The following is a 26,089-nucleotide window of genomic DNA, read 5'->3' on the forward strand; positions in this document are numbered from 1 at the left end:
CACCAAATCAAAAATATGGTTAAAAGAAAATATGCCTAACAAATTAGTTGTTTAATAAATAATAGAAGAGAAATGTGTGTGCCCGTAGCTTTTTGATTTTAGGAAATAATTTCAATTACATGATGGTGAATAATGTGCATAAAGGTTTAAGAAATAATAAAGTCGGCTAATCAAAAAAAAGGTGTGTAATCCACGGATCTGATAACAAAGGTGTAATCCAGACATAAATAAAACCAAATATCTGGTCAAAATTTTGAATCGGAATGAAAACTGTATTGACTCAATTTTCATACGATTTACGGAGAGTTTTTCACCCACAAATAAATTGATTTACCATAGGACATTGTAACATGGATACTTTAATTCAGCTTTTACTATTCGAGTAGCATGCATGGATCCATAAGCTGATAGTTATAGCAGGTAAGAGACATGCATGAATTAGTGATTCAGCTTTCGCTACGTACATACATCAAAATTATAAGATGAACAAATGTGGCATGAATAACACTATTAAAGCCCTTGACTAAACAACTCAAAATCTAAAAAAACGCGGTGCAAGTCTTGTTGGTTAAACTTCAACATTAAGTCTAAGATAATCTCTAACAAGTTGGTTAGGATAAGAAAAGGCAATTGATGTAATTCTAAGGGAATTAGAAGTCATCTAGTTCTAAGAAAAGGAAAGACATGTAATAAGGTAATAGGACTAGGAAAATGAATTCATAGTTCTGTATATATATGATCACCAAAGTTGTGGTTGATCATATGAGCAATATTAGAGCTTGTGTTTAGTTTTGAGAGATTTTCTATACATCAATAAAGAGAGTTGTCTTTATAAAAGCTAAGTTTCATCTTGCAGTTGTCATTAATTGGTATCAGAGCTTGTTTACACCGAGCCATGGGAGACGAGAGCACCATCATACGTGCAAAAGATTTCACGCTACCATCAATACAAGTTCCAATCCTCAACGCCACAAACTATACAGTATGGGCCATGAGAATGAAGGTACTGATGAAAATCTATAAAGTTTGGGAAACAATTGATCCTGGTGCATTGGACCCAGACAAAAACAATGTTGCCATTGGATTACCCTTTCAAGCAATACCAGAATGTCTTGTTCTACAAGTAGGTGAACAGGAAACTTCAAAGAAAATTTGGGATGCAATAAAGGCACGTAATCTCGGAGATGATCGAGTTAAAGAAGCCCGTATGCAAACCTTAATGTCTGGATTTGAAAGAGTGAAGATGAAAGACACTGATACTATTGATAGCTTTGCAGGAAAGCTATCAGAGATAGCCTCAAAAGCTGCGTCACTTGGACAATCCATTGATGAAGATAAACTGGTAAAGAAATATCTCAGTAGTTTACCAAGATCCAAGTATATTCATATCATAGCTTCTCTCGAACAAGTCTTAGATTTAAAGAAGACTAGCTATGAAGATATAATTGGAAGATTGATAGCATATGAAGAGAGAATCCTTGATGAAGAAAACAATGGAGAAACTCAAGGAAAACTCTTGTACACAAACTCTTACCAACAAAACTCTGCGACAAGAGGAAGAGGTCGTGGAAGAGGTGGTAGAGTAAACAGAGGTCGAGGAAGGGGAGGAAGGTTTAACTCACAAGATAGAACAACAAGTCAGAATGATGAAAACCAAGGGAAAGAAAAGAAGGATAGATCAAACATTATTTGTTACAGATGTGATAAACCAGAACACTTCTCCTCTGTATGCCCTGAAAGAACACAAAAGATAGAAGAAGCAAACAAGAATGAAACAAGGGAAGCAGATACAACTCTTTTCATGCACGAAAAAAAAAAATAAAAAAAAAATATGTTGCAACTACCTAGCTAGCGTGTGGGCTTTTGATCAACTTACTGTTTTTTATAGTTTTTTCGATAGGTGATGACAGTTTAACCCGCAATATGTACGATGGATCTGTCAAGGTCACTGCAGGCTAGGAAACGGCCTTCCGATAAGATCAGGTAACATGTCCTATCACTAAATTATATAAATATTGTTTTTTATATCAAATGAAGAAAAGCAAGCCCCTTCATTGGATTCAAACCGAATATCAAACCCATCATTTCCGCTGTTGAATCGATCAAATGCAACAATAAGCAACACTAATTGACTAATAATTTACATGAACAATATGATAAACACAACGAATAATGGTGCTAGCTGTTAATCCCATCCAAAGTGGATTGCGCGCCTAGTTGAAAATAGCCTATAAATACCCTCATCGTAAGCTTCTATGTTTCACCAAAAACATTTCTATCCCTGTTTGGCACTAATTTCATTTGCTTCCGTCAATCTTTACTAGAAAATAATGACATCTGAAATAACTAATTCTCATACATCGATCAAGTTCGATTTGAAGATTCACAACTTCTCAAATCTCGGATGTAAACATAAATCTGATGTTTTCTCTGTGGGTAACATAAAATGGTATTTATCGCATCTAAGCTAATAATTGTTTACTTTCTGGCACGCTACTTATTTTATTTTTTTCTTGCTTTCTGCTTTTGGTTGATTATCATGGTCTTCTCACTTATAGGAGAGTGAAAGTATACCCGAAGGGAGACAGTAGATCATGGAATCATATGGCCATATACCTCATTCCTGATGACAAGACCAAATCGCCATATGCGGAGTTCAGTTTCGTCATTAAGAGTCAAACTAGTAGCAGAAACAACGAGAAAGGCCCAGGTCTGTACTATCTGGGATATATATACCCTTCGTCAGTTAATTACAGATATTAATTAATAATCTTTTGTTTTTTACAGTATTACAACACCAATTCTCGCAAGGATCAAAGGGCCATGGTTGGCCGAAATTCATAACTCCTGACGACCTCCATGACCGCTCTTTGGGATATCTGAAACACAATACTTGTATCATTCAAGTAAAGGTTAAATGTCGGACAAGGGATGCGGCGAGAGGTTAATCTTTATTGTTTATTTCGATCACGGGTACTTGTTGCTTTGCTACCTACCGTTATTGGAGCTTCTATGCAATTTGATCATGATGAAGTCCGTTTACGCTGTCTCTGTTAAGTACTGGTGTGGTGTTGTTATTTGGAGTGCCTGCTATTGGTTTTTCGGGTCTTCTTTGTGTTGTTGAAGTTGTACGTCTCTAATATGTTTTCTGGTCGTATTTTCAACTTTGATGCGACATTTCTTAATTCTTTCCTTGATGTATGCTTGTTTCCTTTATCGAGTACTAATAAGATCTTTGAGATGTTGCGTTGATTTTGTGAGAAATATAAGGTGTTTCAATGTTGGAAATTCAGGTTAAAACGGAGGATGGAAAAACAATACAGGAACGACCAGAATGTTTTATCACTGGAGCTTCAAGGCCTTGCGGATTCTTTTCAGCAATTATTTCGACCATTCCCAAATAATTGGCGAGTACAATCAGTCAGCGAAATATTGCTTTCAGGATACAATGAAGCCCTAACAACGTTGTTGGGTTCAAGAGTTGTACTCCCTTGACCCATCCAAGAACACACAGTATTTAGATTCTGATGATGCTTAGAGAGAAAAGAAATCGGAGATTTTATTGCGTTTTTCATACTTGAATGGAAATAAATCATCACTACTTATAGATGACTCATGCCTATTGGAGATGCCTCTTCATTATCAAAAGACACCAATAGTGTCTAATGGGAATGGACGTGTCTCTTGTGAACCATCACGCCCTTTGGAGATGCCTTTTCATCTCCAACAAAATTCCATTGCATCTATTAGGCGCACGACGCTCCCCATCGTAGTGGCAAACCAAAAAATGAAAACCATTTTATTTTCTATACTATTGAAAATATCCAACATTCAAAAATAAAAATTATATTTGATTTGATTCTTCAAATCTTCCAGACAAATCAAGGTTATTTCTCTTAGTTTTATATAAATATTCAACAAAATTAATTGTTGTTCCAATAATTTTTAAGGATTCTCTCTCTGTTTTTATACATCTGATGGTGTCTTTATACCATTCAGATTTCTTACATGATAGCCATAATGGCTTTTTCCGTTGGTGTTGTTGCATCATTATCAAATACGTTATGAAAGACAGCGATCTAATTCGGAAATTAATACCGATATTGATTGTGATGATGTCGATTTGGCTTATTACTTTTTCACTATGGAAGCATATAACATATATGATATTGATGATCAAGAATCTGAAGATCAAAATTATGAAGATCAAAAATCAAAATGGTTTAAAATCATAACCATTAGAAAGATATCAATTTCGTCGATGGAACAGAGAATAGTACAATACAGGGTTTTCTTCTTAAGTTTTGAAATATGTAATGTCTGTACTAGTTCTTTCTTTCCATTTGCTTCTAATGTAGTTGTTCATGTAACCAAAATTTCATATCAATAAAATTATCAGACACTGCCTTTTCCTTCAAAAAAAAAAAAAAAAACTAAAAAAATCTTTTTTATAAAAGAGTTGAATATTCTCAATATGGAGGGTCTCTGGGCAAGTTCAGTGGTTGTTTAGCAGTGGTTGTGTAAGTTTTTGGTAGGGAAAGAATTAAAACTAGACAGAAGGTATTGACTTTTTGAAAAAGTATTAAAATACCTTTAATGTCCACGTCATTAAGTTTAGGAGCTAAAATCACAAAAGACGACATCTTCTCTTGCCCGTGAATCAAAACCAAACCTCAAACCTTAAAAATTCTTTAAGTTTCTTAATTTTATAAGCACGAAGGCACCAAACAAGTCGCCAAATCTAAACCATGATGTTGTGGACCAAATTGTTGGAATATTTAGTCAATCTACAGGATATATCAAGGTGAGAACGTGTAGTGAGCTTATGTAGCCGTGAAGACCGTGTGCAGTTTATTTAGATAATTACGTAATCAGTTATCTACAAATGTAATACCTAGTCAAACAAGAGATAACGCATTGTATTATCTCTTAGGTTTAGTAAACTCGAAAAACTCTATAAATAGGAGTTTAATGTAAATGTAAATCACTCAATCATCTTAAGAATTGAGAAGTAATTTAATTCACCCTACGGGGTTTTTCCGTGGACGTAGACGTTAGTGCCGAACCACGTATATCGGTTTGTCTCTCAGTTTATCTTTTACTTTGTGTTATGATTTTGATATGTAGTTTAATTTATCGTAATCATTGATTTCCATAATGATATTCATCTTAGTTTTGATCTACATATCAAAATCTAAGATGGTATCAGAGCAGAAATTGCTCTCGATCCAATCGCTTCCGCAATCTATTTTCATTGTGTCTGATTTTTTTTTTTTTTCATTCTTAGCTAATTTAAGTTTTTCTTCTATCGATTTTAGCTTTAAAGATCATCACCAATTCAACCTTAGTGGTTTGTCTTCATTTCCCGCAAGGAAATTTATCAATATTTTTTGTTATGTCTATTTTACCTTTAACAGCTCATAAAGGTTTAATCATCCGTTGAATTAGTGATCAAAAGAATATTCTCATGGAATTCCTTTGATCAAAGAGTACTATTTAGTTTTTGACTTTGCATCAAAGTACTATAATAACTATTTCACTTTATATCTTAAAATATCGGGTCATCACTGATTGTCATCTAATTTTGTTGCAACAGTTCGAATGTTCCTGGATATACCATTATTGGATCTCAAAATTATATCACTGCACCTTCATGTTCGTCAACGGTGCTCATCATCTCTGTTACTGAACAACAACAGCGTGACCAATTTTTCTTGTTTGGTTCTATGATCTTGTTGCTCCTGGTCTAAACGTATCAATCTGTCTTTAGACCTTACAAATATATCTCCTCCTAGAGAGGTCAATCTTTCAAAATATGCTTACGTTTTTCACGTTTGCATTCTCCAGTAATTAATTTATCATAGTTACTGTTTTTTTTTTTCGTTAATCTTTGTGGTCGATTGATTTTGTCTCAAATCTCAATTTTTTCCCTGAGAATCTTCAATCAATTTTTGGTAATAGTTATTTTTCAAAAAAAAAATTCCGTTATTTTTGGATATATCAATATATCGATCCATTATTTCAGCGTTTTCCTATGACGTCGTCGGAATCGCTATCTGTCGTCTTTTTGTTTTGTGGATATCAAACACCAGAGGTTTTCATTTTTCTTCTTCTGGTCTTCGCATCCATCACTATAAACTCATATTCTCTAACCACTTGTCTGTACTCCTGATCATGCAATCCAGGAAGCAAAACTTGATGTTACTGATCATTTCTGATCAATGATTTTTTTAATCATTTTTCTTATATACCTAATGAAATGGTATTCATGTTCTCTGTTAACAGTTAAAGCAATCTTTCTATGCTTCTGCCATTATGGTTTGTTTTTTGTGTGCATTTTCTGTTTTGGAGCACATATTCCAAACTTCACTCGAAGTTGTTTTGTTTCACCAAAGTCAAAAAAAACATTCGGAATACAAATCCAATTCTGAATATATTCTTTGATATCCAAATATATATATTCTTTTCTATCCGAAACTCTTTTTATTCCCGAAATATATTTCCCAACACCCGGGAAGTTAGTTCAATCCAAACATGTTATCGTTTGCTCTCCAAACCTGTTGAGGATAATAATTTCAATATCTTCTACAGTTTCAGATTTGATCAATCAAATCCATTTCTTACGTTTATGTCATCCGCATTGTCTATGTCACGTCATCTGGACAATGCTAAATGGTGGAGTTAAAAGCTTCTGCTAAGATCAAAATTCATTCACCAGTGGGGTACTGTTGCATCTCAAGTAACTACTCCATAGATGTTCCAGTTATAGAGTGAGGAATCCATACGATGAAGACTATGTTTCGGTGTTACCATTCAAGCATTCCGGTGTTGCTGTTCAAGAGAGTTTCTAGGAATCACTCAATATTAGATCATATGAAGTGCATTTTTGTTCAGTTCAAGTTGTACACTTCAATTCCCTCCGTGTCCAACTTGAGGGGGGGTGTTGGAATATTTAGTCAATCTACAGGATATATCAAGGTGAGAACGTGTAGTGAGCTTATGTAGCCGTGAAGACCGTGTGCAGTTTATTTAGATAATTACGTAATCAGTTATCTACAAATGTAATACCAAGTCAAACAAGAGATAACACATTGTATTATCTCCTAGGTTTAGTAAACTCGACAAACTCTATAAATAGGAGTTTAATGTAAATGTAAATCACTCAATCATCTTAAGAATTGAGCAGTAATTTAATTCACCCTACGGGGTTTTTCCGTGGACGTAGACGTTAGTGCCGAACCACGTATATCGGTTTGTCTCTCAGTTTATCTTTTACTTTGTGTTATGATTTTGATATGTAGTTTAATTTATCGTAATCATTGATTTCCATAATGATATTCATCTTAGTTTTAATCTACATATCAAAATCTAAGACAAATTTGGGCAAGAATTCTTTTTCTTTAAAAGTTTTTGATAGTAGGTAATTGAATAAGATGCTTTTACATCATTTTTGGTGTCTTTTGACATATTTTTTCGTCGTTTTGGGCGATTTTTCTTCGTAGTTGTGGGGTGAGTTCTTCAAATTTGAATGGCTGGTTCGTGGCTTGATATTCTCGATTCAAAAATATCTACGATTTATCACGACATCACACATCCGTGTTCGTGTGGATCAACAAATTATGGGAAAAATACTCCTTTGTATTAGGAGCATCTCTTAACGAAGAAGAAGAATACGATCAGATTAAATGGTCGGATTTTATTTCCGGATATACCATCATCTCTCCCTTATACATAAAGATTTTTTGGATATCTTTGCGGTTTATCGTTTTTTCTCTTCATGATCTACTTGTAATTGGTGTCCTTATTTGTATTAGGGTTTTGATTATCTCTTATTTTGATGTTTTTGTTATTCTTGTAAGCAAACATATAACCACTATTTTGATTTGAATGAATTGAAATATGTTGATTGTTCAAAGAAAAATAAAATAAAATATTGTGGTATTTCTTTTTTGAAGCATATCATATTGTGGTTGTGAATAGCGTGATACTATATGTTAAAAATTGTGGTTGTGGATCCCGTAATACTACATGTTAAAATTTTTGATCCACAACGATAATAATGATGAAGACCACTGGACGGTATCTACAACAAGCCTTGATCTGTTTCGATGATGATAGATTGTGTGTTTCTATGCTTTTAAAATTAAGCAAATCTGGTACATGATCATCAAATTAGTCACATTTCAAAACTTGTTTACACTATAAAATATAATTAGCAGTTTAAAACTAAAAATGGATTAGTTGATGATGGGTGTATTAGGTTGTTTGTTTTATCATTTTTCTAAGGTTTTTAATTCCAGAGAAGAAGAACAACAAACATACATGAAGGAATTTTGGAGACAGGTTAGTGCCTAATGATTAGGTTAGGAGGGCCGGATTGGTATTTCCTAAATATTTTTTACTAATTAGGTTGCTTAAGTGTGGACCGAATGTTGACTAGAGTTCGGAGAAATTTTTCCCTTCTCAAATTCATTCCTTCGCTCCTATTAACATGACTCTTATATTCTCCATCGCTAAACCGAGTTGTATGTGCTTCATCATTTCAACATTAAAACACTCAAAGTAAACCCAAGTTAATAATATGAGGGCCCAGTTTTATGGTGATAATTATCCATTCCCAAAGTTGCAATATTGTTTTAACAATGTTGCAACACCTCGCTCTCCATATCTTATTGGAAGAGCTTGTGGACTTTAGACCAACTTACTATTTTTATAATTTGTCCAAAAGAGACGTTCCTTTTGAGATTAGGGTTTTAAGGGTCATCGATATTGAAACTAGGAGAAGTTGATGACCAGAACACCAGATCGAGCGGCACACATGATAGCAACGAGGAGAAGCAAACAATTGGAAGCCAAAAGAGGAGGAAGAATGGAAAGAGGAGGAACATCGCCTGCAGGTTAAAGACAAGGCGTGAACCAACAACGTACTAAGGAGGCCAACGAAGATAACTTTAGAGAGGGTTTTGTACAGACTTCCGTCACGGACACCATTGCAGGAGAAGAGATGACTCACGAGGAAATGGAGGAGAATATCGGTGAAGAAGACATGACGTTGGATCAGCTGAGGGAAACGCTCCGCCTTGAAAGGGAACGAGATAGGGATCTAGCAGAGAAGCATGCCCGATTGACGAGACAAAACGCCAGGTTGGTGCTGCAAAATCACCAACTTAACGAGGAAGCTGCAGCTGACATCACATATTCAGAGGTGGAAATGATATAGTCAGGAGCAAAAGAGTTACGACGAAGGAGATACACCCGCGAGGACGACGGAGGAGAGCGAAGAAGGAGAGGACGAAGAAAAAGCAGTGAAGAAATAGAACTAAGAAGGGCATCGTAAATCTCAAGTTGGGAAGATCAAAGGCGGAGGTATGAAGAAGAGCGGAGGCATGAGGAAAATGAGAGGAGGCAAGAAAATGAAAGACATCGCGAATTCAACCGGAGGAATGAGGAAGAAAGGAGACATGGCGAAGGAAGTCTCATTATGAAAAGAGGTGGCCGCCGGGAAGAGAATGGAGGGAACCTGAACCAGCAAGTCTTGGATGAGCTGCGAGACATGCGGACACTGATAAAAAATTCACGAAGAGGCGGCAGAGTGCAGCTGGCGTAAGCAATAGAAGAGGCTGACAAATCTCCATTTACCTATGAGATAATGTATGCAGACATCCCAGAGAAATGTGTGCTGCCGACGCTTCCAAGCATATTCAGCGGATCCAAAAGTGCTCTGCAGCACTTGAAACAATATACTCTTTCGTTAATGCAATGGGGACGAAATGACGCGGTACTTTGTCGATACTTCCCCGCGAGCTTGGCCGGGGAAGCATTGGCTTGGTTTGACGGGCTACCAGAAAGATCGATTTCCTCATTCAAAGGCTTACAGATAATATTCCTGACCACTTACATAACTAACAACATGTTGAGGCCGGGGATTGAGACTCTATTTAATTTAAGAAGGAGACTTACGGAGAGCCTGTGAGGATTGGTAACGAGGTGGAGGAAGGTGTGCAGCGAGATTGCAGGGAGATTTTACGAGAAAAATTTCATCTTAGCTTTCGTAAACGCGCTAATCCCAACTGACTTGTTGTACACTCAAATATTTATTATTCGAAACTCTTTAACGATGAATGAACTAAGATAGTACCAAGAGGAGTACATAGTGTTGGAAGAAAATCATAGGCAAGTCAGCGAAGCAGTATCGATTCTAGCGAAGGAAGGGAACTCAAGGCTATTACCAAGGGAAGTGGTTGTCGTGGAGAATGATCCAAAATATGAAAATGGAGATCCATCGACTCCAGTCCCGACGAAACTTGTATCTGTATCAAGTGGAGATAAAGAACGGGCCGATCAACAAAGGTATGAAGAGTCAAGACGAAGGAACTATGATCCACAAAGCTACAAAACGGGGTATCAACAATGAAACAACCAAGGGCCCAAATTTGGAGAGCGGAGACCAAATACACCAGCTTTTGAAGACATAAATCTCCCTAGGCTTAGCACAACTGCGGAAAAGGTATGAGAGGCAATAGTATTAACATAGGATATCCCACCACCACCCAATTTGGGAAGAGTGCCCCCTCCGGGGGCAAGGAGTCATGAGTTATGCAGATATCATCTCTTTTATGGGAATCACATAAATGATTGTTGAAACATTCGATGAATTATACTTCGTCTGATAGAGCAGGGAAAACTCGCACATTTACTAGAAAATTATGTACCACCGCCACCGCCCCGTGACAATCAGGGAACACAAATGCCGAATTGTAATATGATAATACATGCAGCTAAGAGCATCAAAAATTTCCATGACAACATACTCAAGAGAGTACATAAGAGGGACTTCGAAGGAAACGAAATATTCAGCGTCAATACGAAAGAACCGTTGGAGGAATGGAAGAAGAGAGAAATAACTTCCTAAGCGAAGGATGTATCCGAAGGACTAAATTCGCACACAAACCCTTTGGTTATAACCCTAAATTTTGGGTAATACTCAAGGTGGGAAGAAAATCAAGCAGAGAAGGGGAAAATCTGGGAAATTGACAGAATCTTGGTGGATACAGGGAGTTCGGTCGACGTACTCTTTTATCATACACTTAGAACCATGGGATACAAGGACTCGGATCTCGTAGCATCGACGTACAACATATATGGATTTAATGGAGTTGCATCTAAGCCAAAAGGAGAACTAGTTGTAAAGATTTTTGCTGGCGAGCTGGAAACAAAAGTCACAGTCTGCGTGATAGACATAGACTCACCTTATAATGCTCTTATAGGAAGATCATGGATACACGGGATAAAAGGGATTGCATCTACATATCATCATGCCATACGGTTTCCTATACCAAGTGCAATTGGCGAAATAAGGGGAGATCTTAAGGAAGTGCAAGATTGTATTAAAAAGGATGTCCATAACTGTGAGGAGAAAATAAGGAAGAAAATAGAACAAAAAAAATAAGGTATATGAAGAAAGAAGAGCAGCGCGGCTTATGGTCTTCACGATTGGGATAAGTGAGGAGCTAGTTGCAACACGGAAAGACGTAGAAGAAGCGGAAAAAACAACGATGGATGGCGAGAAGAACCGCGAGATGACTCCAGAAAAAGGAAGCCAAGCTGAAATAAAGCAAAGCGGGAAGACAAAGAAGGTAAAAAACGGTTGAAGGAAGCGAGGTAACGAGAAATGAGAAAAAAAACCCTACCATCAAGGAAAAACGAACCCCGCGAGGAGGAGCAAATACAAACGCTTCTATGCATAAGAAAATATTGATACAAGAGGCTGAGGAAAACGTCGAATTACAAGATTCTCTAGATAAGGGAGGGAATGCTTGCGAAGAAGAAGAGATGAAACGATTAAAGAAGGAAATCTATCAAGAAAGACGAAATAAGAAAGACTTAGTGAGGGAGCACATAAGGTTGGAAAAGCAAAATGAGAAGCTTCTAATCAGGAACAATCGTCTGAAAAGAAAACAAGCGGAGAGTAATGCACAAAGAGGAAAAGATGCTCCGGAAAGGGCATTAGCAGCTGAAGGACGTCGCGAATACCGACAAGGAAATAAGGGGCGAGGAGAATAAAATGAACGGGAAGACCTAAAAAGAGCCATAGAGAATAGCAGAAGGGAATTCAGAAAAAGAGAGTATATAATGCAGCAATCGACGATGGCTGGTGGGAAAAGGAACAATATCCCAGTAACAAAGAAGGCAACTGGATTGCAGACAGAATGATAAACAAATGTGCAAAAAACGAACCATGCAAGCCAGAAATAGCGGCACTTTTCTCGTTAAAGCAAAGGGAAAATGAAAGTTTACGAAGTCTATTAGCGAGATGGGATGTGATTTGTAGAGAACTAAAAGGAAGGATCTCAGAGGAAGATTTAGTGCGCTCGTTCATCTATGTGCTATCAACTAGACAACCATTATTCGCGACTCTGTTCAAGATCAGGAACGAAGTGAAGATGAAGGAGTTGAAAAGATATCAATCTGAGCATATTCGCATGGAAGAAGAACACTGATAATCGAGGAAGGGTCGTAGGAATAAGATGAATGTACATATTCTAATCAATTAATTGATAATGTATCAAATTTTCAAAAGGATAACAATGAAATTTTGATGAATTGTATCATGAATATGAATTCTCATACTTACAAGATAACCAAATAAAGATAAGACCTCGCATTAGGATGCAAATAATATTCACGAAGTAAACAGTTTCTAGGGAAACTTAAAACCTTCGCCTAGGAAGGCTGAGAATCCACGACATACACCCTAGTTCGCATGAAAGTGAAAGAGGCAAGATCTAACGCATGTCGTGAACAACTCTCAGAGAGAAAGTTAGGGGCAATGATAAAACCTATCCGCCGAGGGTACCTTTTATGATGGCCTTCGGTAAGGGGTGTAGAAATATGACCAAGACGCCGACGTATTCGGTTGAGATGTGGGTGCTTGGGACGTCTGGAGCGTTACCGAACATGTCTGTATGGAAAGTCTTGGCTACGATGCACTCGATCCCAAAGAAACCTAACTTAGGGTGTGACTTCGTAACCCCGAGCCATATCGGCGAAGGTGATAAGAAGTCACGAAAACAACTGAATGACGTAATAACTGGATGAGAGGAGACCAACATGCATGTTAGGGTTAACCTCCTTGAAGGGGAAATCAGGGGGAATATAAAGTGATGACACCCTCCAGATTAGGGAACTTTGTGACTAAAAAAGACGGCAATATCATGGGATTAACATTCACGGGAATGGCTAGACCTGTCGCATTATCGCGAGATGGGGCAAAATAAATGTTAAGGCGAGGTTGATGGATTATTATTCAAAAGAGTAATAAGCACCAGAGACTTCGCCGACTTAAAATACTTAAAGAAGGATGAGGAACAATAAGACCTTAATTAAGAGGCGCAATAAGACCTTGTATAAAGTAACATATAACAATCAAAAAGTGAATACAGACTAACTACGACGAGACGCTTGATGGATTCCAAAAGGAAAAGAATGCAAATAAAAAATCTAGCGAGAATCAAAGCTTGTGAAACCGAAATAGAGGCAAAGCAACCGAGGGAAAGTGATAGTCTGACTTGTACGACCTCGCCTTGATCGGCTAATGATTAACAAGAACAAGAGGCAAGTATATACTTTTACATTTTATGTTCTTCTTTAGCATTATCCTCGCAAGACTCGGCGTTCCACCAAAATAAGGCACCCCGTCGAGAAGGGCAAAGGAAAGAGCAAGTAAAATAAGAAAGTCCAAAAGGGAGACAACGTCAGAAGCACAGACGAAATTCAATATAAGACGCGGCGAGATTCCTTGTGAACCTCAAGGGAAGGAAGGATCTCGCAAGGTTTAAAGCTTATAGAGGAACATATGGGGAGGTATTGATTAACTTTACGCCCTACCTCGGAAATACACAAAAGAATAAGAGGCAAGTATACACTTTAAATTTCATTATTATTTGAGTATTTCCTCGGTAAGTATATACTTGACGAGATAGAAAATCATAATATTGACATAATATATAATTGACGAAATAGAAAATTATAATATTGACATAAAATTTAATCAAAATATTACCCAAAGAAACTAAGATGTTTTTCCCCCCAAGCTTGGGAGCGCACAGGAGGATAAATTGTTTCCAAAATATTTAAGAACAAAACTAAATATTAAAGAAGAAAAACTAAGGCTGTTGCTGAAGAGGGACGTCGTCAAAAAGAACATCACCTGCTCAACCAAGACAAGCACCAGTACTAGCAGAGGCACCCTTAGACTCTTCCCCCTCTACCTTTGCTTTGTCAATCTTCCGCTCCTCGCCATCCTTACTAAGCCCCTCTTCTTCGCCAAAAATGATCATATCATCCTTTGGTTGCTCGTCATCGGAGAACACCTCCAGAGGAAAAGAAGGATGAGAAAGGCCATGTTTTGAGTGATCTTGTGAGCTAACTTTGCTACCTTCGCAGAAGTTTCAATCATCTCGTCCATATCAGCATTCAGATCACTGACTTCATTCTTGAGGCGAGAAACCTCTGTGTGAAATTCATCTCTTTCACGGCAAAGTCGAAGGACTTGGCTCTTATCGCGCTCTTCGGATTCTGCAAAACCAAACAAAACAAGATCAGAAACTAGAAGTTTGACATAATCAATAGTATTTCGCGCTGCACCTACAGCTACCTTCCATTTGCAAGATAGTGGTATTCAAGGTTTCTTGGATGTCAGTATGCAAATGATCCAGTCGGGAGATCGTTAGATCCGACTCTTGAAGTTGGACACATAACTCGTGGTATACATTGTCCCAACCTTTACCACGATCGGACTTCGAGGTATCTTTGTCATATTGAATGATGACAATAACACCCTTGTTTTTACGAGAATCCACGAACTTGGTTTAGGAGGAAGATTTGATAGACATCGGACGAGATGAGTTATCTAGCTGAGCTTGAAGAAGTTTCACTTTCTTCTTCAGACAGTCAATATCTTCGTTTAAACCAGCTAACTTGTTACGAGATTTGCGAAGATCAACCACGACTTTAGCTTTACTATTTATCACACACTCGTTATCCTCTTCCAGTCTCCTATAAGCAGCTAATGATGCGGAATGAAGGTTCCTCGAAGTAGTGAGCGAATTGCTGACCCGTTGAAGTTCAAGCTTAAGGCGCTCTTTCTCATCGTGAAGTTGATAATTCAGTTCCTTGTTGTGAGAACAATCGATAGACAGGCGGTCCACTTGTGAAAAAAGGGTCTCGACCTTCTCATTCAAAATATGGTTCTCAGACACATAGCAATCATTTTGGGTCACGAGGTTCAGATTCTCAGCGCGAATATCTTCTAGCGAGGCAGATGCTTCGGAGGAATCCATTTGGCGTTGCATACAACGAGCTTGACGAAATATAAAATAAGAAAATAACAGAAGTAAAATCAAAGGCAAAGAACGATTCTGCGAGGAGAGGGACCTTACTTAGAAGCTTCTCTATCTTCTGATTATGCTTGCTGGAATGCTCCTTTTCCTCTTGAAGCTCCTGCGTCAAAACTTTGATTTGAGCCTCGTCCTTCTTTGCTTTCTCGCGAACAAGCCAAATTTCCACGAGGATGGCCATGTGACGGTGGACCTCCTGCGAATTGAAGAATCGTAATTCAAGAAATAAATCTCGGGACAGGAAGAAGGCATAACGGGGAAACCATAAAAGGCTCACCTGGTTCATCAAAGTTGAATGTTGTTGGAGAGACAAGTTCATGGAGGCGTTGAGCATTACGGATGATTCTTGAGAAAGGAAGTCATCAGCAATAAAAGTCACCAAAGCTTCTAAAGCACGAGACCTCATGTATGGGTCTTCGCGAACTTTGTCGTAGACCTCTTGGAGAAACTTCATGTCTGGATCATAGATAGGGTTAGACAGCACTGACGGAGCCTCCTGCTTCTTCTTCTCGTCGGTAGAGGAATCCTCTGTGGACTTCTTCGGACGCTCAACTTTGGGATGAACAGGAGGATCAACTACTTTGGGAGAAGTAGTTGTGCGAGGCTGAGAAGGTTGAAGCTTGGAAGGAGCATAGAGACTTGTAAGAATGAAAGAACTTGGAACTGCGATCAAAGCAGCCAGATCCAAGATCTTTCATTGCCTTTTGGACCCGCCAGAAGTGGGAACACCAGTCTGCGAAATAACAGGTTCAGCATGAAAGATGGCTAAAAGGATGGAATATGCGAGGTGACAACAATGACGAAGTAAAGATACCTGAGAAGAAGGAGGAGGCGGAACAGGATGATCACGCCTTTTTTGCCCCTTAGTTTACTCTAGAAGAGGATGCTTTGGGAGGAGAGTGTCATCCTATGTAGAATAAAAGGTTAGAATTTAAGGATATCACGAGAGGAAAATAATAGGCGACATAGATACATGTTTGGGAGTTGAAGACTCGGTAGTAACAACCCTTTCCTTGTACTTCTTGAGAAGACCAGCGGCAGACATCACGAACTGAAAGAAAAGGGTAACATAAGAACAAATCGGTCCCCCGAAACGAGATAAATCATAAGGAAGAAAGTCATACCTCGGCTGGCACAGACCACCGAAATCTCCAGGAATCGCAACCAGCGAGATAGCAATGTTTAGGAAGAGGGCCTTGGCGTGGAGCCCCGTTTTCGTCAAAACCCCAAACAAAAGGGCCACCAACCACCAGAGAAAACATCGCCCAATCATCATCGCAAGAAAGGCGAAGTTGGGAATCCACATCTAATAGAAGAACTTTGGTCGGAGCCACAACAACATTTCAAACAAGATCAATGCCCCACTCCTGGTACTCTCTCATGCTGGGAAAATTTAGCTGAGTAGTTGGACACGAAAGAGTCCACATTGAAGTCGCGAGAATCAAATTCTTCAGCTGCTGATGGGACTTACGAAGTACCATTATCTGAGCGAATCCTAAACTCGTTGGAAATGCGGATTGCGTTACCAGAAAGTTGAAAGACTCCACACTGCAGCTTACCCAGAATCTCGAAAAAGATGGGGTTAGAAGGGTCGTAAAGCGGGAAAGATAATCCAGCCCTCAATTGGTCCACAGTGACGATCATCTTGTCGGACGTCCAAATATCCGATTGAATCCACCTGTAGTTCAGTTCAATGTCCTGAGTAGAAGTAATAGGTAGAATCACAGAAGAATCAACACCGGGAGTTAGGGTTAAACCCATCTTTTGAAAATATGCGTGGAATTCCTCAAGGGATTTGAGTGAGATAATTGTGGAAACCTTCTTGGGAGCCATGATAACGAAAGAAGAGTAGGAGATAATTGTGGAAACCTTCTTGGGAGCCATGATAACAAAAGAAGAGTAGAAGATTGAGAAGGGTAGCAACAATGGCAGAAGAAGGAGAAAGCGCAAAAACCAGATAAACACATAGCAATGGAATGAAGAAGAGGAAAAGAAACCTCATACCTAAGTGATGTTGGATATAAATAGCGCAAAAAAGACGACCGGCTTAGTGGATTGACGACACGTTCGAGGTATATTAACCGGCAATAGGCGGTTACTCAGAGAACGTGGTCACGTGGAAGCAGGAAAGTGGAGAACGTGGCACTAAGAGGAATCCAAAGCGGTTCTTATTCCATTCTCGTATTGCTCAAATAGAGTAAGAAAAGGCAAAATGTGGGTAACGAAATAGACTCGCCACGTGTCGGACGTGAAGGGAAGAAGTATGACTAGAAAATCTCACCTAAAGATCTCAGTCAGGGACTTGTCAATTCGAATGTCAGAATTACTTCGTCACCGATTAATCCCGCGAAGTACAAAGGGGTGTGTACAGAAGCAGGAAGACTTACACGAAGAATCTAAGTTACGAAAGACCAAGCTAGAGTACCCAACAAGATATTAACGACGAAACCGATAAGGCGAAGTACGGTTACTTGGTCGAAAATATAAATCTCGAAGTAAATATATTGGGGAGCAAGAAAAGAGACAGGTGTCCCGACAAACTCATGTGAAGATAGAGAAAGAAAGGAAAAAACTTTATGGAAAATGGCTTGGAGGAAGTATAAAGCATTCCCGAAAGAACCTGGTGAAGTAAAATGAGTTGTACACCATTAAGGTTGATTGGCCCATAAATAATGACCCTTGGGCAAGGCATGAGGGGGCTTAGAGTGTGAGATTAGGATTTCCTTGTATCCAAGAATATGTACTCGTTTCTTTGGTTAAATCATCAATAAAGATTTTCTAATTTATATTACTTAAATATGTCTTAGATCTTGGTTGTTTTCCTTTTGGGTGTACTACCGGAAATTAATCATCATGTTGAACAGATAAAAGAAGCTTAAGCCTTCAAGCAGCAGAGATAAGGTTCGATATTTTTATTCATAAGTGTATTGTATTATGTACTACTGGATTGTAATAGTGATGTAGGTGAGCCAGAGCAGGAAGATTATGATCTTTAAGAAGCAGGAAGTTAAGAATCTCTATTGTCTTGCCCCAACAGTATTTATTATTTTGTATGATTTCTTTGAGACATGTAAAAAAGCTTTATGGTTGGCAATATGTTGAGCCAAACTATCTCCACACATTCCTGAAATCCTACATTTTTCTAGCAGGCAGTTGTTTATTCTTGACAATAATAATGTTTGCAGCTCTTTAGAATTTGAGACTCTGAGTTGGACCACCGGTTGACTCACTGAGTGGACGATTCAAGGTTTGTTGATGAGTAAAAATCTCAAGATCTCAAGATCTAGAACAGCAAAAATGGGTGTTCTTTATTTCAGTTCATTATTTGTAGTTTCTTAAAGGATGTATGTCAGTACAAAGCTGTGTCGTCTTCTTCAAACCATCTATCCCGTACACAACCATTTCTTATCCATTCTTGAGAAACCCAAGATACCATTAATACTTATTTGATGACGAGTTAATGATCCTACGTGATCAATATGAAGAACCCCTCTCTCTCTCTCTTTGATCCTAGCAGAATGGGTCAGTATATAGAAATGCATCTTCCACTTTCTGGTTCTCTCTAGAACAAAGTGAAGCTTAAGAAAATGTGAAACTGCTCACAGCTTTAATGATTTTTGAAGCAATAACCCATGCATATATAGATGTGTAAGACTGTTAGCGTTTGTTGTAGTAAAGGAGAAGTGATGACTAATAAGAAGTATATATGAAATCTTAAATGCATTCTGGCCATGATCAACATCTGTGTATATTCAACTATGCATGTAGCTAGGTAGCTAGCACCTCATTCACATTAAAGGCATCATGAAACACTTAACACTGACATACTCATTCATATCTCTCTTCCTTTTGCTCTCTTCTTTATTATTCTCTTAACTGTTTTCCACCGCTTCATCACTCTCTTCAATCTCTATTTATTCTCATCCAAAACCACAGACCATTCCACACTCGCTAGAACTCACTAGTTGTTACAACTACCACCATCTAGAGACAGAGAGAGATAGAAATCGTGAGAGAGTTCATTAACTGAGAAATGGTCAACTTAGGATATATGATGCTGCTAGTACTAGTGTTTGCTGTTTACGTTACTTGTGCACGTAATGTCCCTGTAGATTCATCATCAGAAGTTGTTCATCATCACAAAGCTACAACAAAGTCAACTGCACTAGGTGTGAATGATCAAAAGAACTTTGTCAAATACGGTGGTATTGGTGGCTATGCAGGTATTGGGGGTGCTCTAGGGGGTGTTGGCGCAGCTGGTGGAGTAGGTGGCGTTGGGGGTGTTGGTGGTATCGGGGGTATTGGTGGTGCAGGCTTAGGTGGTGCAACTGGACTTGGTGGCTTGGGTGGTGGTAGTGGTCTCGGTGGTGGCAGTGGACTTGGTGGTTTGGGTGGTGGTAGTGGTCTCGGCGGTGGCAGTGGACTTGGTGGTTTGGGTGGTGGTAGTGGTCTCGGCGGTGGCAGTGGTCTTGGTGGGCTAGGCGGTTTGGGAGGTGGAAGTGGTCTTGGTGGTTTAGGTAGCGGAAGTGGTCTTGGTGGACTTGGTAGCGGAAGTGGTCTTGGTGGACTTGGTGGTTTAGTTGGTGGAAGTGGTCTTGGTGGTTTGGGTGGTGCTGAAGGTGGTGCAGGTGCTGGTGGTGGTGCAGGATGTGCAGATGCTAGTGGTCTCCATCCTCTACCATAATTTGGTATTTTGGCTTATTAAATATGGATTCCAGATAGCTAGCTAGAAGTATGTGTAATAGTACTATATATACGTGTCTTGTTTCGTTTTTCTTTTTTTGGGTTGTTATTAGCTAGACCATAGCTATGTGTTTTGTTAATGATCGTTTTATGATTTCACTTCCGTAGCTACGTTAATAATTATGTTCAATTATGCCTTTCGGTATCTGTTATGCCTTCGGTACATTTTCATTTAATCAATGAGATGGAGTTGTTTTCTTTTAAAGGAATAAAAATGCAGGTACAAATGGAAATGAAATTAGTGATAAGATTATGTGTAGTATATAATTGCTGAATGTTTTCTTGCATCCAATTAGCAAGTTTTAATTCGTTAATTTATCTCCAGTTCAGGTTTTCAGTTTGTTAAAACCGGCGATAGTTCACATGTGCAGAGCGTACATGTGACATCGGTTACAAACCCTCCACCACGTACACTGTCGAGTTACTACCCTGCACAAGAACCGGCCTGGAACCGGAGTGCTGGACTAAAACCGGAAAATCCTAGCTGGAACTGAACCGGGAATGAACTTTGAGAACCGGTGTAGACCGGTACAGGTATAGGTCATGGGGAAGTATCAGCATGTACCGGACCAACAGAACAGGTTAATATCAACCATTGATTTTTTATTAGAAGTTAATCATGGTCATTTATCCTAGATATTGATAGCCACCTTCCCTGTCAACCTATCATTTTTCTTCTTTTTTTTTCTCCGAAGAACAGCGAAACGAGTCTTCTTCTTCATTTGTCTGTATTGTTCGCTTCTTCTTCTTCACCATCTCTAAGTCAGTGAATCACCACCACCACCACCTTCTTCTTCAACACCAAAACATACCAATTACCATCAGCAAAGAAAAATCATCTACTTCACCTTCTTAAATCTACAACAACAGGGGTTTGATGTTTTCTTAATAGGATCTGAGAAATTTAGGGTTTCTTTTGATTTAGTGGTTTCTTTTGTTTCAGCTAAAAATAGAGGTACATCTGTTTATAATCAATTAACATATGAATCAATTCCAATCTAATTAATCAATCCTTTTTTATACAAAGGAGCAAGTTAATGCTGACGTGTTAACACCACAGCCCATTAATGCTGACGTGGCGGAATCACATTCCCCTCAAAATTTCTCGAAAATTATGCAGCCACGTGAAATATGATGAATGGAGTTGTTCCTTTTAACGAAAACATTCGTCCGCTTTGTTCCTTTTGTCAAATTACTTTCGATAACCAGAAACATTCGTCCGCTTTGTTCCTTTTGTCAAATTACTCTCGAAAAGAAAAGTAAAACGACACTGCTATTCGCCGTTTTCAAAAATAAATAAATAAATGGTTTAACGGTCACAAAAAGTTGCGTTATCACAATACAGAAAAATTAAAATTACATTTCTATTCTTTCGAAGAAAGCATCCATTTGATGTCTTATAAGCTTGCCCTAAATTGACAAAAAGCGTGATACAACTGCAAGCTTGCAATGGAAGCACTCACTAGACAGCCTGCGGTAGATGCCAGAGCAAAACGAAAACAAATTATCAACCTCAGTAGAAAAGGTGTTGCGAGACCAAAGAGACAGGAGGAAAATAATCACCTGAGGATAACCTATTCAAATACAAACATGGTCGATTGCACATTCTATGGTAAGCTTGCAATGGATAAAAATGAACAACATCCAGTCAACAGAAAGCGCCCAATGGATACGCTGAAACAACAGACAACAGTGGATGCCAGAGCGAAGAGAAAAAAAACTATCAATTTGCGTAGAAAATCTGTTTCAGCAACTCTTGGTGGAATCGAAAATAGTATGAGGGATACCTATTCACGTTCCGTAATCCATATCGACGGAACAGTCAATATAAAGCGTGCAACAAATACACTGAAACAACAACCTGCAGTTGTTGTTGTTTCAGAATTTAAGTTTGGGTTCCCTATTGTACTTGAATTGATTGTGCAGACGGTTACCACATTTAACGCCATATCCCCAAGTTACTGTTACACCATCAGTTAGGCAGAAAATTATTAACCAATCCCTTTATACAGGAACAATAGATAAGGTATGGAATTTTGGCCCTCCGACACATACATGCCCTAAATGTCATGCAATTGTTTGGTACGAGGAGAGAAATAATAAATCTCAGACAACTAAGGAACCTGAGTTCTCAATCTGTTGTTCAAATGGTAAAGTGCAACTGTCGTTATATCGAGATCCACCATCGCTGTTACAGAATATGTTGGACTACCAAGGAGGAAACAGATCTAGACACTTCATAAATAAAATTAGGGCGTATAATTTTATGTTCGCTTTCACATCAATGGAAGCCATAATACACAAGATCAATAATGGTCGTGGTCGAGCTCGTGCACCATACTCTTTGAAAATAAGTGGACAAAACTACCACAGAATGGGAAGTTTGTTGCCGGCAACGGGAACCAATCCCCCATTTGCACAACTATATATATATGATACTGAAAATGAAGTTCGTCGTAGAATGAGTGCACTTGGTAAGAAAAAAGAAGGGGATTTCGAACCTGAATTAATTGCAGAGATGATCGCCATGTTATATGAGCACAATGAACTAGCGAAAGTGTTCAGGATGACAAGAGATAGGTATGATGCCAATGCCCCGGAGAGACTGCGAATTAAAATCCTTGGAGACCGCCAGGCCAATGGACGACAATACAATTTGCCCACTTCAAAAGAGATTGCTGCACTTATAGTTGGAAACGGATCTGCAAATTCAACAGAACGGGACATCGTCGTTGAGGACAAAAAAACGGGATTCAAAAGAATAAGTCAATTCCATCCGAGTTATATGGCTATGCAGTACCCATTGTTGTTTCTGTTTGCTGAAGATGGATACCGAATAGACATCCAACACGCAACCAAAAGGGGTAAAAGAACAAAATTAATTGTTAGGGAATATTATGCTTTTAGGTTGCAACAAAGGCATAATGAAGGACAAACATTGTTGCTGGGAGGCCGTCTGTTTCAACAATTCGTAGTAGATGCTTATGCATGCCTTGAAGAAGAGAGATTTGGCTTTGTCAGAAGAAGCCAAAAAGTGCTAAGAGCTGATAACTACAAAGGGATAAGAGATGCCGTGAGATCTGGCCACAAAGCTAAAGCTACAGGAAGATTGGTTTTGCCTTCATCATTTACTGGAGGACCGAGATATATGGCACAAAATTATCAAGATGCTATGGAAATTTGTAGATGGGCAGGACCACCGGATCTTTTCATTACATTTACATGCAACCCAAAGTGGAGAGAGATACAATATTTCCTGGACCTAATACCTGGCCAAAAGGCTCAAGACAGACCTAATATTGTCGCTCGAGTTTTCAAAATCAAACTCAACCAAATGATGGATGACTTATGCAAAAAAAAAGCATTTCGGGAAAGTGAAAGCAGGTCAGACTAATACTAACTCGTTTCGTATTTATTTCAAATTAAACTTTCTACGTGTCTCATTTTTTTTTATTTAACACGTATGATACATCAATTTATACAGTTTAATTTCAGAAAAGAGTCATGCCACATGCTCATATCTTGCTATTCTTACACGAAAGTGACAAACCAGTGATACCATCAGATATAACAATATTATAAGTGCAGAATTACCTGATGAGAAAAAAGATCCACATGCATTTGAAATTGTTAGCCAGTACATGATTTACAAAATGTGCGGAACTGCAAATCCAGATTCACAATGCATGGTTAAAAATAAATGCTCCAAGCACTATACAAAACGATTGACCACTGAAACAACCATTGATGAGAAGGGTTTTCCAGTTTATAGAAGAAGAAATATTACTACCTCAAAAATAATTAATGGAATTTCTTTGGAAAACACTTGGGGGATTCCATATAATAGGGATTTGGTTGTTAAATATGAAGCCCATATTAATGTCGAGCTCTGCAACAGGATAACATCGGTGAAGTACCTGTTCAAATATGTCAACAAAGGAGGGGATAAAGCAACAGCTATCATCGAAGACAAGTCAACAAATAAAAATACAGACGCTGCAGAAAATGATGCAAATAACAATAATGACACAGACGTGCCAGAAAAGATCAAGGTCGATGAAGTAAAAACATATCTTGATTGCTGATATATCTCAGCATCCGAAGACTGTTGGAGAATTTTTGAGTTTGACATACAGTATCGACGCCCAGCAGTTGAAAGACTATCCTTCCACCTACCAAACGAAAAAAGAATAATGCTTCGTGAGACAGATAACTTGGAGGAAGTAGTGTCAAGAGATGATATAGAGACAACAAAGTTCACTGAATGGATGGAAACAAACAAGAACAATGAAGATGCTAGAGAGCTTACATACGTCGATTTCCCAACGAAGTGGATTTGGGATACTGACATTAAAAATGGAAAAGGAGACAAAGGGGAAAAACAATTGGACGAATAAATTTTGCGCACCCCTCGGCTGCAGAAAGGTTTTATTTACGAACGTTGTTAAACATCCTAAAAGGTTCTACATCATTTGAAGACATTCGAACGACCAATGGGTCACTTTATCCTGATTTTAGGTCAGCATGTCTGGCACTTGGTTTATTAGAAGATGATAATGAATGGCATCGGGCCATTAAGGAAGCAATTAATTGGGCGAGTGCTAAATCGTTGCGAGAAATGTTTGTGTCAATACTACTAATATGTGAGGTATCTAATCCTTTAGAATTGTGGAACAAACAATGGAGGTTGCTTTCAGATGATATTGTATGGCGGCAAATTCGAATATTGGAGGACAATGACCTGCAACTTTCAGAGGAGGAGATAAAGAATCTGACATTATATGAAATTGAGAGAATACTGGATCGAGATAATAAGTCACTCAAACACTTCAAACTACCATCACCTAACCTAGAATTTCGAGCCAATTTGGAAAATAGATTGATCAGAGATGAGATGAGTTACGTTTTCACTTCACTTGCTAACGAGTCATCAAACATGTACAATTTTTTGAATCTACAACAGAAAGAGATTTTTGATATAGTGGTAAATGCAGTTCAAACGGAAAGTGGTGGAATATTTTTCGTATATGGCAGTGGTGGAACTGGAAAGACATTTTTGTGGACAGCCATATTGGTGAAACTCCGGTCACAAAAGAGAATTGTATTGGCAGTTGCTTCATCTGGAATCGCGTCATTACTATTACCGGGAGGCAGAACAACGCATTCACGGTTTAAAATTCCCCTTACACCAGATGAAACTTCAAGTTGTAATATAGCTAAAAATAAGGATTTGGGAAAATTAATCCAAAGGGAAGAATTAATCATATGGGATGAAGCACCAATGATGCACAGAAACGCACTAGAAGTTGTTGACAAGACATTGAAGTTCTTAATGGATGATTCAGATAAAATATTTGGAGGGAAAACTGTATTACTTGGTGGAGATTTTAGAAAGGTTTTACCCGTAATTCGTGGAGGAACAAGAGAAGATATCGTCAGTGCTTCAATAAACAGGTCGCGACTGTGGAGTCATTGCCGAGTGTTCAAATTAACAATCAATATGTGTATAAGGAACAAAGATGCTAATACAGTTGAGCTTCAAAAGATAAAATAATTTGGTAAATGGGTATTTAATCTTGGTGATGGTGAACTACCAAAAACATCTATGAAAGAGGGAGAAGAACCAACATGGATTAAAATACCGGAGGACCTTTTGATACCATCACTCCATGATCCTATTCAACAAATTGTGAACATCACTTTTCCTAAGATGCAACATAGCTTAGAAGACATGAATTACCTTGAGTCCAGATGTATCCTTGCTCCGAGTAACGAATTTATTGACGATGTAAATTCTTACATCGTTTCAACGATACAGTCTGAAACAAGAACATATTTTAGTGCTGATTCCATCAGTCCTACATCAGAAGCAATAGAGAATCAAGATATTCTATTCCCAGTTGAATTATTGAATTCACTGAAGATTTCTGGATTCCCAAATCATGAAT

The 26,089-nt window shown here is 38.4% G+C and overlaps 3 protein-coding genes across 5 annotated transcripts; all 3 read left to right on the forward strand.

Moving 5' to 3' along the window:
- The first annotated feature begins 2,231 nt into the window (after nucleotides 1–2,231).
- Nucleotides 2,232–3,909, forward strand: LOC113339377 (ubiquitin carboxyl-terminal hydrolase 12-like). Of its 3 annotated transcripts, none has more exons than XM_026584675.1 (4): nucleotides 2,232–2,449; nucleotides 2,559–2,710; nucleotides 2,788–2,973; nucleotides 3,294–3,909. In XM_026584675.1, the coding sequence occupies exons 1-3, from the start codon at nucleotides 2,331–2,333 to the stop codon at nucleotides 2,946–2,948; spliced, it is 432 nt and encodes a 143-aa protein (XP_026440460.1). In that variant the 5' UTR covers nucleotides 2,232–2,330; the 3' UTR covers nucleotides 2,949–2,973; nucleotides 3,294–3,909. The 3 variants fall into 3 exon arrangements, 2 of the variants coding, with proteins under 2 accessions (XP_026440460.1, XP_026440452.1); XR_003355059.1 differs by having other exon boundaries at nucleotides 2,234–2,449; nucleotides 2,788–3,128; nucleotides 3,294–3,906; XM_026584667.1 differs by lacking the exon at nucleotides 3,294–3,909 and having other exon boundaries at nucleotides 2,234–2,449; nucleotides 2,788–3,264.
- A 15,522-nt stretch (nucleotides 3,910–19,431) lies between these two features.
- LOC113274308 (acanthoscurrin-1-like) lies at nucleotides 19,432–20,082 on the forward strand. Its single transcript, XM_026523731.1, has one exon. It carries the CDS (start codon nucleotides 19,432–19,434, stop codon nucleotides 20,080–20,082), a length of 651 nt encoding a protein of 216 aa, XP_026379516.1.
- Nucleotides 20,083–24,759: 4,677 nt separating this feature from the next.
- Nucleotides 24,760–25,695, forward strand: LOC113274318 (ATP-dependent DNA helicase PIF4-like). Its single transcript, XM_026523741.1, has one exon. It carries the CDS (start codon nucleotides 24,760–24,762, stop codon nucleotides 25,693–25,695), a length of 936 nt encoding a protein of 311 aa, XP_026379526.1.
- The last annotated feature ends 394 nt before the right edge of the window (nucleotides 25,696–26,089 follow it).

This window comes from Papaver somniferum, chromosome 1, assembly GCF_003573695.1.
Source record: "Papaver somniferum cultivar HN1 chromosome 1, ASM357369v1, whole genome shotgun sequence".
Classification (NCBI taxonomy): Eukaryota; Viridiplantae; Streptophyta; class Magnoliopsida; order Ranunculales; family Papaveraceae; genus Papaver; species Papaver somniferum.